General features: G+C 41.3%; 1 protein-coding gene across 6 annotated transcripts in view; it reads left to right on the top strand.

Annotated features, from left to right (window-relative positions):
• The first annotated feature begins 3,808 nt into the window (after positions 1 to 3,808).
• The window catches only part of ENAH (ENAH actin regulator), an 86,889-nt gene continuing 70,737 nt past the window's right edge, over positions 3,809 to 19,960 (top strand). For all 6 annotated transcript variants that reach the window (XM_084284892.1, XM_084284891.1, XM_084284890.1 and 3 more), the window contains exon 1: positions 3,809 to 3,960. In XM_084284892.1, coding sequence (XP_084141018.1) covers positions 3,956 to 3,960 — 5 coding nt within the window. In that variant the 5' untranslated portion in view covers positions 3,809 to 3,955. The remainder of the gene's footprint in view (positions 3,961 to 19,960) is intronic.

Raw genomic sequence — 19,960 nt, 5'->3', positions numbered from 1 at the left:
GTCATGCTTGATGGAAGATCTATAAATTGTTTACTTGTATAACGAGGAGCAGGGTCTGCTGGCAGTAAGACTGAGATTCACATTCAGGACTCAGAAGACTATGTTTGATAGTAAAGGATTTACTTCTTTTTCTGGTGATGTTACTTTGCCTTTTTTTTTTTTTTCTTTTTTACAATGAAACAAAAATAGTGTTCCATTATGAAAAGACGTTGCTGACTACTGCTGTAGTTATCTGCTGACTCATCCCAGTAATTATAATTGTTTGTTTTAGCATTCTTAACGAGTTTTTGAGATAGTTTATCCTTCTTCCCCTAGAAGATGGTTGAGAAATACTGCATAATTTCATAAATAAAGCTAAAGAGTCTTTGGTTAAAACACCCTGAATGGTGCACTACGCAACACTTCAGCAGTCAGCTGACTCATGGCAACCTGAAATCGAAAATTACTTGGGAGTGAGGTAAAGAAAGGATGAAAAGAATTACAGTACATTTTAACTATCTTTATAATAGTCTGATCCTCGTCTTGTTCAAATCCATGGAGTTGGTATAGACGTCATCTCTGTGTCTGGTTGAGAGCAAAATATATATTTATAAATTAGATTAACATAATCAGTGATGAAAATAATATATTAAATTACATAACTGACTTCTGTTTTGATAAACTCAGATGTTAGCAGGAGTGTACTGCCAGAGCCATTTTCTTTTGGCCCACCATTTATTTTTGGAAATCCTGCCACTATCACCAAAGAGAAGGTATTAGCTTTCTCTCTGAAAGTGCTTTGTTGTTGCAATTCTCTCACCTCTATTATACCGTAAATTGCATTTTCTTTCTGTATTAGCTGTACAGAGAATAATTCCAATAGAAATAAAAAATCTTTTCCTACATATTAAAAAAAACCCTCTAGACACCTTAACTAAAAAAGAACAATAACGTTCAAAAAACAACAAAACAAACAACGCTCTCCCCCAAAGTAACCCACTCCCCCCCACTGCACAAACCTCTCTGATGCACATCTTACACTATGCTGTTTGCAGAGCATTAAAGAAGACCAAAGTGATCTTGTGTGAATGCTGCTGTCCTAGGACACTAACTATAACGAGACATGTGAAGATCTCAGCTGTTTTTTTGTCTTAAATACAAACAGACTTTCCAGAGAAACAAAGACTGTAAAATGGAAGATTGTTTCAGGGAAAATGGGGGAAACCTCGCTGTGAGAGGATGGATTACTATGCTTTTTGAAGCTTTTGGATTCCCCCAATGACTCCAGAACATTAGTCACACATTCTCCTCATGACCTTGTATTGAGGGTGATCCATGGTGATGATATGAGACCAGACTCAGCTGGGTTTGCTCAGGAGTAGCCTGCCAAACCTCTTGCATCTGGCTGATGCTAAACAGAAACACATTCTCTTCTGGTTTATGCCTTGGTGATCCTTTTCTCTAGCATTCAGAAAGCCTCCACTGGTTTGTTTGGAGCAGAGACGCACCATACCACTCAACCCAAGCTGTCTCATCCATCGGAAACATCTGAATTCCAGTCCTCGGTTTCAGCTGAGCAATGGGAAATGCAAAAGGGATCATTGCAAAGTGGCTTTTGGGTACTCTGAGCTGCTTGGATCCTATGGAAGGAAGGTATGAACACAACTTCAACACAAATTAGAAGAGACATTGTATGCCCCTGCCTCTTAAGTTGTCAGCAGCCCAAGGTTAGCAGCGTGCCCATCAGCTACCAAGGCTTCTGCCACATTCTTTTTGTGGAGAAAGGAGCGAGGTGGGGGGTGATTTGGAGGGCATTAACACCCATGCTATGCTGCGAAAGATTCTGAGAAGGATGATGGTAGAATTGCACAAAGCGACTTGGACACATCTAATGATTGCAGCTTGGGAACACATGGGCCAGTTACAAGAAATTGCAGATTTCTCAATACGTAATTCAGAATCATAAATATATACATGGCCCCAACTCATTTTTCTGCTAGACTGCTTTAATTTCTTGACACTAACATTGCTAAATGGACCTGGAAATAAAAACACACTCAACATTTATAATTGATTTCTGCCCTAATTCATTTTGGCTCCCCTGCTTCTCATAGAACTAAGATGAGTTCCTAAAGATTTAATATTTTGTTACAGATTAATTCAGTGGGATTTAGACTAAGCTAGTGTCCAGCATGACTTTGCACTTGGTGACATCTGTGATACCAGCATGCAAAATGGTTCTTCTGGCATTTTTACAAATTGTGTTGTACCACACAGTATGCCTGGAGAAATCAAGCTATAACCATGTCTGGTTTGGCTAACACCTGGAAATATAATAATGATTTTATTATTATTATTATTCTTTTAAGGAGTAACAGTTTCTGGCTCTTTTCATTCCCTCTCAGGCAGACTTGTTGCTCAGGCATACTTTCAGTGTTTTTATATACATGTCACAGTCAAAATTCCTTTAGATTTGACTAGTATGACCAAACAGTCACATCAGAACTGTCCCATCAGCATCCTGATTTTTTTTCTAGTGTTGAACAAATGGGATCTTAGAACAGAATCCTTTCCCACACATCTTCACATTCCTTCTTCTGGTGTATGTCCTAGTCCCAGTTAAATATCTATCTTGGATATATCTATAAGATGCATGGATGTATATTAGGTATAGACCTTCACAATTATATTCGGCTGCCTCCAAGATATGTTTCACTGCCAGAATGGCTTACTTGTTAAAGCTTTTATTTGGAGGACATTCTGGGGATACAGTAACCCCAGACCTTGGAAAACACCCGATTGATTCTTGAAGGTTCTTAAGGTCCACGGTCAGTCACGAACGTCCTGAATATTTAATGGAAGCAATTAAGATAAGTGTATTAAGATAAGTGTCAGATTCAGTCAAATCCCTTATTTCAGACCGTGTGAACATTGTTGTCAATGGTACCCACTTAATTTTTAAGAGCATGATGCTGCTTTTCTGATTACTCATCTGCATTTTGTGATTCACCTCTACAGATGCGTTTTCATTGACATCATCCCTATGCCAGTAAAAACATGCAAACCTTTCTTATTAAACCGGTATTCCTTCGCTTCCATTTCAGAGCCTATCACTCTGATTTCTGAGCTGGTATTTCCTAACAGCTGCTCTTTTAATTTTTTTTTTTCAGCCTGACGGGCTTTAGGGTGCATTTATTGTGCTCCTCGGGCGGGCCTGGCACCGGGGCAGTGTGCTGACCCTCAGGGGTGCGTGGGGGGCCAGGCAGGTGAGATTTGTGGTAAATGTGTGGATGAAATGGCACCTGGATCAGAAATATGTCAAGGTGTGTGCGTATATATATGTGTGTGTGTGTATATATGTGTGTGTGTGTGTGTATGTGTGTGTGTGTGTGTATATGTGTGTGTGTATATGTGTGTGTGTATATATATCTGTGTGTGTACATGTGTTTATACAACTCTACACCTTTTCACAGCTAAAAATCTAAGGATTCATGAAGTAAACCATCGAGCCACACACGATTATTTCGCTTTTAATCGCTTTTAATGACGGAGGGGCCGCGGCTGCCGAGGACAAAGGGCTGCCTCCGCCGGCGCCGCCGCACCTGAGGCCCAGCCTCCTTCCCCCCCCGCCTCTGCCCGTACCCTGCCGGGGGGCGTGGGCTGTGCCGCCCCGCCCTCCCCGCCGCTCCCCCGGCCCCGGCCGTGCCGCCGGCCTCCCCCGCTCTCCCCTCGCCCTCCCCCTGCCTCTGTTGGCTCTTCCCCGCCCCTTTCCCCCACCTCTCCGGCCCGTCCCGCCCCCGGCGCCCCGCGGTGCTGTGGCCCGGCCCGGTGGCGGCGGAGGGAGGAGGGAGGGAGGCGGGCGGGCGCTGAGGCAGCCGCGGCTCTCGCTGTCCCTTGAGGCGCCGGCCCCTGAGGAGCAGCGCAGCGCGGAGCTGAGCGAGGGAGCGGCAGCGGCTCCGCCACGCCGGGCAGCGCCATGAGGTGAGGCGGTGGCGGCGGTGGCGGCGGTGGCGGAGGTGTCGGGGGGCCCCCGGCTCTAACGGTCCGCGGCAGCCTGAGGCGGGGGGCTCGGGGAGGAGGAGGAGGAGGAGGACGAAGAGGAGGAGGCGGCGGCGGGGGCCGGGCCGGGGGGAGCCCCGCGGTGGGGGGAGGGCTCCATTGTTAGCGCCGCGTGGGGGAAGGGCGGCCACAACGGCACCAACGGCCACAACGGCACCAACGGCCCCGGCCCCCGCGGCGGAGTTGCGGGGAGAGGGAGCGGGCCCGGGGCGGCCCCTCCTGGGCAGGGCAGAGCGGGCTGTGCCGGCGGCTCTCAGCCTTTCCCTTTCTTCCTTTCTTCCCTTCCCCGTTCCCCACACCCCCCCCGGCACCGGCGGGTGTTGCATTGCAGCAGCGGCGGCCGGGCGATCGATCGGCGGGGGCGGGGGGCTGGGGGCTGCCCGCTCCTCTGAGGGGCTCGGGGCGGCCGCCGCCAGCCCCAGCCCCTGCCTCAGCCCCAAGCCCTGCCCTGCCCGGCCCCGCGGGCTCGCTGCGGGCTCATTCATTTGGGGCCGGGCTCCTGCCGCCGCTCCTCGCCCCTTGGCTTTGCCTCCCAGGCTCCGCGCTCCGCCTAGGCCTGGCCCCGCTGCGCGCTGGGCGAGGAGGAGCCGGGCGCTGCCCCCGGGGGTGCAGCGCTGGGAGCGGGCCCTCCTTTGTGCTCCCTGCGGGGCACAGCGGAATCCCAGGGACCTTTTCCAACTTCTTGTGGCCCCCCCCCCCCCCCCCTCCACCGTGTGTCCACACCTTCCGTGCAAAGCCTTGAGGCTGGAAGCGTGGCGAGGTCCCCCTCCCGTTTCAGACCAAACTTTATTCCTGTATTTCCCTCTGGTCTTCTTTGTTAACACCAAGCATTTGTATACTCCATTATTTCAACCCTCATTTTGTGTTAGCATACTTTATTTTCCCTTTCCCATATGACTCTGGAAATGATGCCCTGCAAGTTCAAAGTTACAATGTACAAAACCTTACAGCTCCTTCTAACGCAGCAGTTTTGTTTCGATAATCTTTAACATACTGAGTTGACGCTAACCTCACAAAGGTTGATGCAAACATCTTGAGAAGCCCCGTATAAATTTGGTTTCTATACTGGAAAAAAAAAAAAAATATACTTGGAATGTGTGGTTGATGCTGAGTGAAGTAAGCCCTACCAGCAAGTCTGTGCTCTCGCTGATGTAACTGCGTGTGTCCTAGGGCTCATGCCAGTTCAGAGGCAGCACAATGTTCCTCTTAACCAGCACAACAGGAAAGTGCCTGTGTTGAACCTACCCTTAGGTTGCTTATTTAGGTGATTTGATTCGTTGGCTTCAAGCAGTTAGTAAATGTCGGCAAATGATCTGGTTGTGTGCCTGAAACTTCCTACCTGCTCCGGAGTACGCAACGTGAGGCTGGTAAGAGGGAAGCTCCACTGCGAGGTGAATGGGCTCGCTGAGTGGCCATGGGGTGTTTTAAAGAAAGCTGACTCCAGAGGCTCGATTCCAAACCTTTTGGAAAAAAAAAAAAAGAAAAAAAAAAAAAAAAAAAAGAAGCAAGCTGTACCAATTAAACTACACAAGTTACGAAAACGATGTGGTTAAAGCAGTATTTTCCTCTCTACAGAGGCACCATTAAATTGACTCGGTTTTGTTTAATTGGTCCAGCTCCAGTACAATGGCAAGCTTTCACTGCACGCTCTCCCTTTGGACTTGTTTAGACTAGGATTGACGCTATATTTCTGAAACATGTTTAAACCAATATCTGCACACCCTATTATGTTTGAGCAATGAATTTTAACGTGTATTTGCTGGTTAAGGCAAGTCCTGATGGGGGAGGAGTGAGGAGGTGGATAGGATAAGTGACCAGTGCTTCCTATATAGCTCTTCTACGTGCAGGTATTACTAAAAATATGCTTTTGACATGAATGATGTTGATGGTTTCCTGCAATGCATAAACCGCATTCTGCTATTGCTGTTCCATAGGTACGTATGCAGTTGGTGCTCCAAGTTATATGAAAAGAAATAAATATCAGAAGTCATTCTGAGATGAGGTGGGTGCTCCCCCACCCCCTTCAAGAAAAAAACCCTCAGTTTCTGTAATGCCCTTTGGTGCCTACATGTGTGAGAACCCAATCTTTGGCCATGTCAAACCTGACATGATCATGATAATTTCATGTTAAGGCCTCACCTCTTGTCTAGGCTGCTTAGAGGATCAGTTGCTAAAAAGCAAACTAGTTGTCCTTATGGTAGGTAAAATGAAACATCATCGTAGACAGCATCTTTATATTGTGAAATAAGAACTCAGTAAGATGCTAACATCACAGCACAAGTTGAACACAAGAATTAATTCTTGCAGTAGTCTGTTTTGTATTTGAATCAAATTTAAATGCTCTTTGGGCAGCATCTGTTAGGGTTGCAGGTGGCCGATAACGTTTATTAGACTTAATATTAAGCATCCCAATTAAAAGGTCTAGCCCAAGAATGAAGTGACTCAGTTCAGGACACAACTTGAACAGCCACCCCCCAGCTTTAGATAAACAGTTGGTTTTGATGAACTCCCATTTCTCTTACTGTATTGTGGCTGGCTGACAAAGGACTGCTCTTAATGTAGTTTCCTGAACGGACTTATAATAGGAACCCAGAAATAGGTGTATTCGGTGAGATTTCCATTTGCTAGCCAAATGGAATGTGGTGGTGGGAAAAAGTAGTCAAAGTATAAATAGCAGCACAATTTTGTGCCCTTGTGCTAGGAATAGCGTAGCTTCCCATTGTATTTATACAAGAAGCTCATGTGTAAACAGAATGATAGCGAAGGCTATGTTGAAATCTGTGTTATAGAAGCTGAAAAACATAACTACTGGTGCAGTTGGGACTCTGCAGTGAAGGCTAACTGATTGATCTTAAGTTTTTATTTTTTGGTATCTAGCTTATTTTGTATGCTTACTCTAAAAATAAATGAGCTTCCTGAGATGCTGACTTTTTAAATCAAACTGTGTACTGCTTTCTCTCGGGGTTTCTGCATCCATTTCTTTGTGTGGGAAAGAATTGTTTTTCATTAGTGTGCTAGTGAGAAAGCACACTGCTTAATCTTGTTTTGTTACCCAAGTGTCAGGGTTTCAGGAACTGGGAAAGAAACAGTATTATTTTAGATCTTTTTTTTTTTTTTTTTTTTTAATTCTTAAATTCCATTGTTTGTAGAGCTCACGAAATCACAGAATGGTTGAGGTTGGGAGGGACCGCTGGAGATGATCTGCTCCAGCCCCCTGCCAAGCAGGGTCACCTAGAGCACACTGTGCAGGATGGCATCCAGGCAGGTTTTGAATGTCTCCAGAGAAGGAGACTCCACAGCCTCGCCAGGCAACCTGTGCCAGTGCACTGTCACTCTTAACAGTAAATAAATATTTCCTCATATTCAACTGGGAATTCCTGTGCTTCAGTTTGTGCCTGTTGCCTCTTACCTTCTCACTGGGCACCAATATTCATTTCTTAACTCATATTTGTAGCTCACATTTGTGTTTGATAGGCTTCTATGCGTATTGTATGTGTGAAGGTTTATTGTGTATTTAGATAGGGCAAACAGCTAAATTGCTGCAGATGTTTTTCGTTTTAGGAAATCATGTCATACCCTCACTCGTTTTTTCAAAATAAAAAGTTAAATCTGTGGTCTCATTAAAATTTCTACTCACATTCAGTAGTTTTTCTGCTCAGGTATGTTGCTCTAGAATATATTTGGTTACTTAAGTCTGTATCTTGTGCTGGGGTTAGTAAGCCTTCATTATACTCTAAATTTTGTGCTAATATGTTTGATATTATACTCCCTGTTGTTTTTGTTTTTTTTTAAGGTCTTTAATACAGGAGTGAAAGCCCTTGCAGAAGTAACAAAAACACATCCTTCATTAGGACTAGGAATTCTTGAAGGATCCCATGTATGTTTTGTAGTTTTCCTAGACAAGTAGGTATACAAGACCATTATGTTAGTAGTGACAGTAGTATATAGTTCAGTCTACTGCAATAACTGCAGCTACTCAAGGTAAAATATGAGAGCAGAAGCAGCCATTAATTTCAGTGGCAATGTTAAGTTACTGTGTGCATCCAAATGTAGGGCAATGCTTTGGAATTTTGCCTTTATACATTTTATTAATACATCTAATACATGCATAAATAGTATATTTGAACTAGAAAGCTTAATTCAGTTGAGAGGTATTTGACAAAATATTGGAAGTGTAAGCAGGCCAATAATGTGGACCGGGTCTTCATAATGGGAACCAATACACTTCCTAAAAATTGCTCATGTCTCAAGAGCAACATTGGAGGTGTAGGCAGTTTTTTTCAGGTGGGTACAGGAATTCAGGTTACTTTTCGTCTTCTTAAGTAAACTAACAGATGGACTGAGTCATCTGTCTGATAGAAGTGCAGACTTTAGCTCGTGTTTTATCTGTGACAATTGAAAGTAATTTCTGGACTGCTTGTTTCTGCCCACCTGATAGGGAATCTGACAACTGTTTTGCCCTCAAGGTATCTGGATAGAGATTAGTGATTTTTTTTGATAGTAAAAGTGTAAGTCTTTAAAAGATTACTGTGTGAATGGAGGATGCATGAATCACTTTTTTTTTTTTTTTTTTTTTTTTCAAAAGCTATTTATGACCACCTTACCAATTATGTTGTCAGCCTCTAAAAATTAGAAATAGTCTGGGAGTGTATAAATCAGGAATGCTCTCTGGAATGCTGTATACACATGTTTTCTTGACTGATCCAGGGCTTCATATCGTTTGTTACTGGAGGTCAGAAAACAAGACCAAGTTGGTTGGCTTCCTACTTCAGGCTGCTATTTAACGAAAGCCTTTTTTCTACGCTTGTGTGAAGAGGTTATTCTTTCAGCACCTGTTTCAGTGGATGCCTTCCCCAACACACGCCCTGAGTGACGTATCTGCAGTGCCTCGGGCATATGATTGGAAATACTTAGTAATGAGGACTGCTGCTTGCCGTGCCAGCGCAATTCATGCAGAACTATTGTAGAAGTGGGTTATTGAACTGCTGGATAGAGTCATTTGCTTTCATTACTAGAGAGCAAATGTATTTTGTGAAACAGATATTATTCTCTTCTTTACTGTGACCTTTCATCTGGAATTGCTCTTGACAGTTCATGCCTGCTTCCACTCATCAGTGTAGGAATACATATGCCAGCTCTCCAAACATCTAGACAGGTTTGGGCTTTAGTGCTGAGAGAAAGCAAAAGAGACCATTTTTTCCCGTTTGATTGGGAAAAAAAGAAAAAGTGATTTTTTAGCAGTAGCTAAAAGTAAACATAAGTCATACAAACCTTCTTGAACAGATTCAGTTTTCTTAAGTAATTTTTGATGATCGCTTCACCACCCCACCCTTCCTTTTCCCTGCCAGTCTTTGTGAATTGTATAAAACTGCGCTGTGTTCTTGGGACGTTGGCATCTCCCTTGAGACTAATAAGGGAGCAAAGCCACTTTTCTATCTGACGACACTTAAACCTGCCGTATGGAAAGCCAGTGCTGTGGCCCTAGTGGCTTTAATTTACCCGGTGTTATCACAAATCTGGAAAGTAACTAGTTCTGTGTATAGCTCTTTTTGTTGGACTACATATGTAATCTTTTTTCCCTTTTAGAGATGTCTGCAACACCTAGTTTTAAATTAAAAAATTTCTAACTTTAAGAAGAAAAAATTATATCCAAGTAGCTGAGCTTGTTTTTCCTTGCCATGGTTTAAAATACTGTATGCTGAGACAGGCTTTAGATGAAAATGTGCAATTTTATTTCAGCTACTGCTGTTTAATTGCTCTAATGATTGATAAGCCTCCACCTGCCCAATGTCACTGATTGCACATCTTGCTTTACTGTAGCTATTTCACAATTAATGCTTTAGAAGTTCCTGAAAAAAATGGGGAAATCATTCCTGACACCTTTTGGCAGTGTTACGCACCCGGTGCTCCTTATGTCGTAATTCTGTGGACACGTACAGGCAGCTTATGGGACTGCTCCTCGTGAGAAAATGTGGAGTTTTGGGGTTTGCTGCCCAAATGCTAGTACCAGCCTGGTGAAGAAAAGTTCACTGTGCCATTAGATGAATTGGTAGTTTGCTTGTCTTCTCAGTTGAACTGAGAAGTAGTAAGAACATGGCTTGAGTAATCTTTAGGTGGGGTTAATTTAGACAAAAGAGAAAGTACACACAATAAAACTTCAATGATAAATATTCAGGGAAAATAAAAAATCTGCTCATAGTTTTGCATATTGAAAATTCTCTCGGCAAAGCTTGCTTATATGGAGGAAAAACTGTTGTGTTTTTTTTTCTTTTCTAAAGTTTAGTCCCAAACTAGTATGTTTCTCTGAATTTGTGGGGTGGTAATGTGTTTTTTTATGTTACTGTTTTTCTAAATGTGTTTTTTTTTAAAAAAAAAAAAAAAAAAAGCTGATACCCCCTGAGGTATGGGGGGAAAAAGTGGAAACTGATTGCACTCTGGAGCGTGATACAGAAATGTTGTTTTGTTGGACTGGTGTGCTGCCAGAATAACCCTGAACTCCTAGTTTGCAGCACAAATAAGATTTGAAGGATGTTGTTTCAAACATTCTCTCATTCTTCTTTTATTCACAAATTTGAAACTTGGTTTCAGTTTCCTGAATTAGATCCTAAAGTAATCGATACCTATTGCAGATTCCATAAAGAAGGTGAATTTTGGGTGTTGTATGTTTGAAGTAAATGGGCTATCTAATTAAAAAAAAAAAAAAATTAAAACTTTGAATTTAGCAGAATAATAAAGGAATAAGTAATAATTGGTGTAGGTAAAGCCTCTGTTATACTTGCAGTTTTATAGCAGCTGGAGGAGTATTTTCTTTCTCAAGTCAATTTGTGTTGTTCTTAAAGCAGAATCCTAAAATACGATTTAATGCTTTTTTTTAGGCTACTGACTACTGTCATCCTCCACTTCCTTGGAGATGACACTGATAACAGATTTCTAACTGAAACACTTTGATGGTGTTGTAGTTAAGGGAATGTTTTGCTGTGGTCTCCTCACAGTTGAAGAAGTACTGGTGAATGCTTTATGTTTCAGTTGGGTAAGGCAGTATGCCTTTGGATATGCCAGTAGCAGATATGGTTGTAGATTTTGTGGAGGTTTCCATTTAAGTTGCATTGTTCTTACTGTACGGATTGAAAATTTATATTTTCAATCCGTACAGTAAGTGATTGAGGTTCTGTTGTATTTCATGCATTTCCAAGAAAACTTCCAATACTGCTGTATTAGTGGTATTTTTACTGGCATTGGAGGGAAGAGGTGGCTGGTATTTTTAGGTTACATTCAACTTTCTGTTTGGCTCTTTGCAAATCAAACTTCAGCATATGCTCTGTGTAAATTTGTGCCTTGAACCTAGTAGTGTTGCTTCTTCAAGTTGCTAGCTCTTGAAATAGCTCTTTGGGGCGGGGGGGGGGATTGTTTTTCAGGCACCAAGCTTCCAACTCTAGGCTAGCAAGGATTTGTCTCTTCTAGTTACTGTGGCTGTTCATGTCAGTGATTCATTACAATAAAAAATAAATGCTGCTGCCTCTTGATGACTTGTTTTCTTGCTGTATTGTTTTATTCTATTAAAATCTTTTCCCTTTTTTGCTCTCTTTCAAAAGCTTAGTGTCTTTTATAAACAGTGCATAGTGATGTGTACATTTTATTTCCTCTCCTGTGTTAAACTCCTGCTGATATTTCAGGAAAGCGTACCAGCCTTTTGGCAAACCTCAGTCCATTGAACAATGCTGACTCTTCTATGAAAGTACTTAGCGTAAGGTAACAGCTTGTTGAATTTGGACTTGAAATTGAACACAGTGAAGCTTTACTATAAAACTCGTACTGGTTTGGAATGCAATCACAAAGCATATTTTTAGAAAACTAATTGGCTGCTGTAGATTAAGTTAAATGAATTTTACAACTTCAGACTAAAAATGGTTATCTGTGGCCTAAAATAAAAGGTGTGGCCATACTTTGCAGTGAAACTTAATCCAAATAAACCTGTTTATGACAGAGATGATAAAGTAGTGAACGATGGTACTGTAATGAAAACGATCACTGCTGAACCTCATGCACATGATCTTTGCGTGTAAGTCTAATCAGTAAACATACTACTTCAGAGCATGTGTAGGTTGGCTGTAGTTGTGTACTCTAGCAAAAAATACTGCTTTTTTTAAAGGAAATTAAGTTCAGAGGTATTTTTTTCCCTAGTTCAGAATATTCCTGCTTTGATTAAAAAAGCTTGAAATGTGATCAGAATGCAAGAAGCTGCTATTACATTTTAATTTAGCAGTACATGCTGGTTTATTTAGCCAAATCACTCTGATGTAAGTGGAACATCAGGATGGCACAGGAAGCAGATGATACTTTGTGCCTCCATTCTCTGTGTGCGTGTATGAAATATGCTTTTAACACTGACCTGCCTTGCACGTCAGGAACAAACCATTTGGTCTGAAATGGAGAATAAATGAAGAAGTATATTAAATTTTGCAACTTAAAGATTTTATAGTATAATCTCAAGGATTGTGGTAGTGCTGTTGCTTGTTCTGGTTTCCATAACATTGTGTGATGAATCCAGTAGTCCTTAGTGACCAGCTTAGTTAATTGCACCACATATGAATTGCTTCTAAAATGGTTGCTGCTTGACTTTTCATCCGACTTCACAACGATATTATGAGGTGAGGAAACCTGTACTGCTGTGTTCTGGGGCTTCATTTTGTATTTTTCTGATGTCTTACATTATTCTTCCAACCTGTAAGAAGATGAGTCAATCTTGTACTTCTTGGTTTGCTATACTCTAAAGGCAGCTTTTAAACTGATAGATACTATTGTACATTTCTTATTTGCTGTATATTTCTTATTCAGTGATAGAAAGGTCCTGTGTCCCTGCCACTATTCCCAACAATAGGTAAGTGCACAAATGGATGGCAATAAGATAAACACAAAGGTGGTTTTGTAGGTTATGAGCACTGTTGCTGTAGCTGCGTTGCTCTGAGAATATAAACAAGACAAAGGTTTTATAAGGAGAGGCAGTATCTCTTACTGGATCAGCAACTGTATTGATGGGGAATGGGACACATGCAAGTTTTCAGGCGTTCGAGTGCTCATTTCTTGAGAAAATTACTCAATTCTTTGGAGACACCATGTGGAGGTTTTGTACTGTGTGGATTGTGATAGGCACGCTGCACATACAGGTAGATATTATGCTTTTTCATTTTTTTTATGGATAGCTCGTAATTTTGATTTCTTAGCCAAAAAAGTGAAGAATTAGATGCTTCAAAGCAAGTAAGCAGATGTAGGATCCTATTTAAATTGTCACTTGGTTTTGTACTGCTATGGATCCGTGATGCTTGCATAGAGGAAGTGGAGATGGCACTGCAGAGAAAGATGTCAAAGTGAAAAGGGTGAAAATCCTTTTCAGATGTTACTGTTGCGTGTGAGAGTGTATTTCCTTTGAATTATCTGACTACTGGAAATGAGCAGAGGAGATGTTCATCATGGTTTGTTTGAGGAGCCCATCTGCATTATTTTTACAGAGAGGTGGTCTTGGTCACTAGAATAAATACATAGGCAAATCTCTAGGGTGCGTGGAAGGGGTTGCATCTCAGGCATGACTAATACTTAATAGTAGGATTTTATCTTTGCCCTGTTGAGGTCCCTAGTTAGTCATCGCACGGTAGAGGCGTGTGTATCTAAGCCTTCTCTGGGTGCTGTAAATATCTTACCTTCAGTGCACGTGCATCCCTGTTCTGAGGGACGGTGGATGCAAAACAAGCAACCTCTTCTCCCTCCCTGCTTCCTGTCCCAGTGCTAAAGAAAACTCCCTGTTGCTGATGTGTACTGTTAGCCTCCGCGTGCTGCCTGGGTGTGAACCTGTGCATCCTGTGTTTGGTGGGCAGCCTCCCTCTGTGGGCAGGTAGCAGATTTCCAGCTGGACCCTGCTGCAGCTCCACAGTTTGGAATACAGAAGGAGGCAAGTGACAGTAATGAAGGGGAAATCCTGAGCTATTATGAATTGGGAAATATATGTAACTTTGTTAAGGGCATGATTTCCATTACTTAGGCCTTATACAGTAAGGCTTTGCTTTCCTTAACTTTTGCTTCAAGTAAATTATACTTTGTAAATGATGTTAGGATGAAGACTGAACTGTCCATGTAACTTTCAGGAATCCTTTCAGGTTCGATGATTTATTTATATGCTTCCAGGCATAGTATTCATCACCCATTTATTTGAAGTCTTGCATTTTTCTTTGGGAGCTGAACGAGCTCCTGATGTAGAAGTATGTCTCTAGTTGGGGTGGGTCTGGGGGGGCTGAAACTACCCCCAAAGATCAATCACGAGAGATTTCTTTTGTAACTCTTGGCAAAATACCACTGTCTGTCTTGGGAATGGCTTTGAAAAAGAAGAAAGCAAAATACCAGAGGAGATTGATAGTCCGTATTTTCATATGCTTTGCAATGTATCAATTTCCAAGCCAGTTGAGTGATCCCAATTTCCCCACTTATGGGGGAAGGGGAAGAGATTTTATGCAATTCATATTGGCTTATCAAAAGCTTTCCCTCCAAACAAGAGGAACAGTTTAAATGTCCACACATAGTTTTGCTTCAAAACTCATTACAGATCTTAAATTCAATGTATTCTGAGTTAAAACTTTTCCTCTTTAAAACAAAACCAATCCATGCAGCAAATAAAAAATCCCCAAACAAAATGAAGCAGAACTACTTTGAAACAAAGCCACGGGCTTTTCTTCTAGAATTTGAGAGCTTTTGTTTTGTGTTTAGTGGGACAAAAGTCTGGCATAAAACGATGAAAGCATTCCTCTCTTAAGAACAGAGATTCGGAGCATCTAAAGAAATTCTTCTTGGATGTTACTGTAGAAATGAAGCATTGCTGGCCACGTTCAGTGTAGCTGTGAACTTTGTCTCACCATGTCTTCCAACCACTTAAATACACAGAATTTTTTGAATGTAAAAAGTTAGGTGGTGTGCCTCGGATCCTCGTTTGTTCCGGGGACGTTCTGGTTCTCAGGATGGCTGGGGTTAACGGGAGCTTGGCAAGTGGAAAAAAAAAAAAAAAAAGTTGCATATTGTTTTTCTGCAGTGGGTTCCTGTTGCTATGCGACAAGCAGAATGTCACTTAGTCCAGCGTGTATTCAATCTGTATTCCCCGCACACAGCTCTGCACGTTCGGTTTATGCTCTACCAGGAGGCCACGTTGCTGACTTCCTGCAGGACTGTAGGACGAAGTATGTATCGCAGGTTGTGTTCTGGGGCTTGCTGTGACCGCGCACACGTCGGCACGCTTGCACGGCCTTTCTTTGTTGCTGCATGCATGGGACACCTGTGCGGCACAGGCAGACAAAAAGGGCCGACGGTTGTGTTCCTGGGGGTGGGATGATATTGCCAAGCAACATGCTAAGGCTTCAAAAGGGAGGCATTTCTTCTATGGAAAAACCTCAGGCTATGAATTTTGAAAACATTTGAAACATGATGCAGAGAAAGTTAACGCAGGTGGTATGCTGTATGAATCTTCAAATCAAAAAATCCAGTTAATTTTTAATGTTTAGAATCAACTTTGATATTTGAATATGTTGACATCTCCCTTCCCTGTCTGAAACCAAGGCTCTCCCCCCAAAAAAAACAACCAGTGGCAGCATCCAAACTCTTCAGCCTCCCCCCATTCACTGTAGATGGATGGATTCCGGAATGCTAAAGATGCGTTTGGGGGAAATTAGGTTCTGTGCCTCTCAAACCGGTAATGGACAAACGACAGTGTTGGCAAGGCATTATTTCATAATCACATTAGACTTTCATAGTGGAAAAGAAGTCAGAAATAATATTTGAAGGCTAGGAGGATGTTAATTTGATCTTTGCTTCAAAAAAATGTCATGCTGCATGAATGGCAAATACAGAATTTGAAAGCTGCAGATACTTCTTCCTGTGCTTGTAAGAATAAAATTGCACTGTCTTACCTGATACGACATTTATCCTATACACTAACAGGTCTTATTTTTAAGCGCTTCTCTGAATTTTGTTCTGGATTTTGAAATTTTTGATTTTATGAAATCTAAACTGAAATTAAGTTAGACACTAAAATAAGCAGGTCAAACAGCGTTACTTTTTCTGCTCTTAAAATTGAGATACGCCACTACCTAACATCTCTTTCAGTTGTCAGTCTGAAGCAGGCTCGTAAGCATGTCTTTTTTAATGTTAAGCTTACTTATGTGTGGCTTCTTGATAAAGTAAAAGTGGAAAAGTCAAAATGAAGTTAAGAAACATCAGAAATACCATGAAGAAAAAACAGAAATACCTTGTAGTACTGTTCTCTTCCTTGTTTTACCAAGGATATGCCTCTGATGCATGAAGTATCACTAAAGGAAAGGCAGTATTTAATAATACCATTTTCTTCCATAAGTTTGCTGCTTAATTCAGGGCAAAGCGTTCAAGCATTGCGTGTTCCCAGGTACAAGCAGTAAGTACAATCTCTCAGTGTACGCAACAGAGTCTGATGCAGTGTAAAACACTCATGGCATTCTGTGTTGGGTGAGATCAATATGGAGCTCTGTTACAGAGAAATGATGTCATGATGTGGGTAGGAGATACTTCATTTTTTTTTTTTTTAATCTTCTTATTTGGAAAAGTGAATCCATGCTGTTGTTTCAGAATTATTGTCACAAATTCGAGTACTGCCTGTAGCTTTTAACATTGTAGTGGCTTGTTTTAATGGTATCCTTTGGCACAAGAAATGGTAGGAACTTAAAAAAAAACTGCCTTCTCGAGGATGCTCCGTGTGTGGGGAGGAAGTAGGTCAGTTGTGAAGCTGCTTTATCTGTAACTTGAATGAAACTATCTTATTTTTAACGTGCAGAAGGTCTAGTGTATGCATGGGAAACTTGGAGATTTGAGATGCAAGTTGTAAGTAGTGCTGAGGTAGGTTATTTAAGTACGTCTGAAAGGAGCTCCAAGTAGAAAATGGGTCTTCTAAAACCACTTTGGTTTTATGATAAACAGCACTTACAAGTTAAAAGCTTTAAAATACAAATCCATTTATTTTTGTTTTCAGTTGTCTAACGTACTCCTCTACTGTTACTTAATTAGATCCTAATTCCAACTGTAATGTTGCTAGAAGACTGACTGAGTTTGTGTTGTAATGTAGCCTACCCTTTTCCTTTTTTTTCAAAGTCTGGTAATGGCTGTGATTTTGCTGAGAGCACCCAAGCTTAAAGAAAAATCAAAAGTACAAAGTTGGGGCAGACACATTTGCCCCCCTCCCCTCTCAACAAACACCCCTCCCCAAGCAAACTAACAAAAAAAACTAGGAACAAACACTGTTCAAAATCTTTTGTTCCCTCCAAATGTATTTGTGGTCTGTCATGTTAACCTACCAGCTCTTGTTCATTAATACCGGTATGCAAATGCCAAATTATGTAAACACTTTGCTGAAGTACTTGAACTCACCCCCAGTAGGGGCTGGATTCTGATTTGCAGGAAGAATTAGGTGGTTGTTTCAAGGCTGCTTTTTTTTTTTTTTTTTTCCTTGGTTGTCTTTCTATGTTGCAGAGGTTGGAAAGCCTGTAATGAAAGGGAAACACTTGACGAGAGGATCATTTCATGGTCTCGTGGTTTTCTGTAAGAACTGACTACTTTTGCTATATTAAGGAGTTTCTGTCCTTTGGTATTAGTTGAGTTGTTCAGAGTTGTCAAGATGCTTAATAACTATTTCCTGACTTGTTATCCTATTGACTAACTTTAGACTGTCAGCCTGAACTTAAAAATGTTAATTTTTTTCAGTGTATTCCTTAATCCTTCATACATACATACTTATATACATACATAAAGCATCATACAGCCATTTGAAGGCAAAGGGCCCTAGGTCATCTTGGATTAAATGATTGAGATCAGATTTGGTGCACCAGTTATTGTGCTTCAGCTCTCCATTGGAGAAAACAATTTCCTATCTGTTCATCCCTTAATTTCTAATCCTTACTCACTTTTTTTTTTTAAATGTGTGTGTTCAAGCTTGAGCTTCTCAAATGCAATATTTAGTGAGATTGTGCATAACCTTCAGGTAGATTTTACATTTGGTATTCAGAACAAGGTTTGACTAATGTGTAAAAAGTCACTGAACATTGAAATGATGAAGAAAAATAGTATCTGGTCATCCACTCAGTAGTCCATTTATTGAAGACAGGAAGTCTGTTTAAAGAGGTGGCAAAGGTGAGAGGAGTAAGTATACAACTAAGATTACATGACTTTCTAATTGTGAGTTACTCTTTCCTCTTACTTACAAGCAACCAAAATTTCGGGTAGTTTTTTTTTTTAACTTGGAAAATTACTTTTTAAACTACAGAACAGTAATTTCTCAAGTTCTTTAACAACAGGGGTGGTAAACCAAATACAGTGTGCTGTAATATTTGAAGTGTGCACAGGCTGCCAAGAGACTTGGAACAGCTAGATTCACAACTGTGTGTGCTACCTTAATTCAGCATAATTCTTACAAGTTCCTGTTCTGTTTGTAGACCGTGCGCTTGAAGGAAGCTGAAAACTACGATTGCAGTTGCATGCTTACCAGACAAGAGTACTGAAACCAAGGAATCTACATTCTGCTCATGCTGTGCATTATCAGGCCCTGTGGTGGTTTGATGATGCTTTGCATTTCTGTCTTGATCTCTCCTTTACTGTGTAGCTGGAAGACAGGTGATGTTCATCTGTCTTATGTAGTGGGACACTTAGAAGCTTAGAGATGCAACTGCTCTTTAATTATGGGATAGGTAGCTTTGTATGTGTTTTGGCTATATGGCAGGTGCAGACCTGGTTATTAAGGGAGGGAAGTGTGGTACCCTCCGTGCAGGAACGGCTTTTCAAAATAACTTCATGCTCTCTGATTATATCTTGGGAGACTGGGGAAAAATGATACCAGGGAACAGGCTGGGCAGACAGAATGTGCCAGAAAAATCTATTTAGTCTATAGACTGTTTGGGCACCTTAGTAAAAAACATCTCTGATCTGAGATAGCATCACCTTTTTCAGGAAGCTTACTGTTCTGAATTCTTCAGTGTTTTATCTCCAATTTTTTTGCCAAGTCTCTGCTCAGCTTGGAATAGAATTTGTTCAGCATAAACTGCACAACCGTAGTCTTCTGAAGACTGAGGTATTATGGTCAGGGCTTTCTCACAGGGGAATAAATCAGACACGAAGTATACAAAGAAGTCATTTGTTGATGTAAAGTTGAAGCTTGCAGTTCCTTGTACAGTTGAAAATGTGAGTTTTGTAAGAAGCAATGTGGAGCTATACCTGTGAGTATCACTGATGGCATTGCAGAGAAGAGACATAATGAGTGAGAATAGTGCTAGATTCCCTGGTGCTGTCTGAGGCATCAAATTGAGGAAGAATGCTGCCTTGGGGTCCAAGTAATGTGTAGTTTTTTATGTGGCAAGATGTTGGGTCAGGTTACAGCCTACTGATAATAACCTGAATGAGAGGGAGGTGAGGTTGGTTTTGCAAAAATAACTCCCTTTTTACTTCACCTCTTTGCTTACTGAAGTTACATAGCTACAGTATATTTCAGATTGCTTTCCCTTAGTCACACTTCCCATGTGTTGCATGCTTCTGATTAAAGTCCCTTCAGTTTGATCCAGGCTGTTACCTGCTGCAGTGGATTGTGCCTAAGTAGTGGACTGAATCTAACATGTTCTGACTTTCAGGAGAAACTTCAGGTTTTTATTAGAAGATGGGTATTGTTTTAGCTCTCTACAATGTTTAAAAACCTTGAAGGAAAGTATAGTGCATTGGAGAATGTTTTTGACTTGCCGTCTGTATGTTCTTCTCATAGACTATAAGCTAATTGTTTTTAGAGCAGAATATTTTACTTGAAAATAAATCCGACTGAAGCTCTTTTGTTTTGCATTGTGAGAGCTAATTTAGCGGAGATATAATTAGCAGTAGTCATGGC

Source organism: Netta rufina (genome assembly GCF_964035555.1).
Source record: "Netta rufina genome assembly, chromosome: 3".
Classification (NCBI taxonomy): Eukaryota; Metazoa; Chordata; class Aves; order Anseriformes; family Anatidae; genus Netta; species Netta rufina.
The sequence above is the reverse complement of the archived record's forward strand: the minus strand, read 5'-3'. Positions and strand labels throughout refer to the sequence as shown.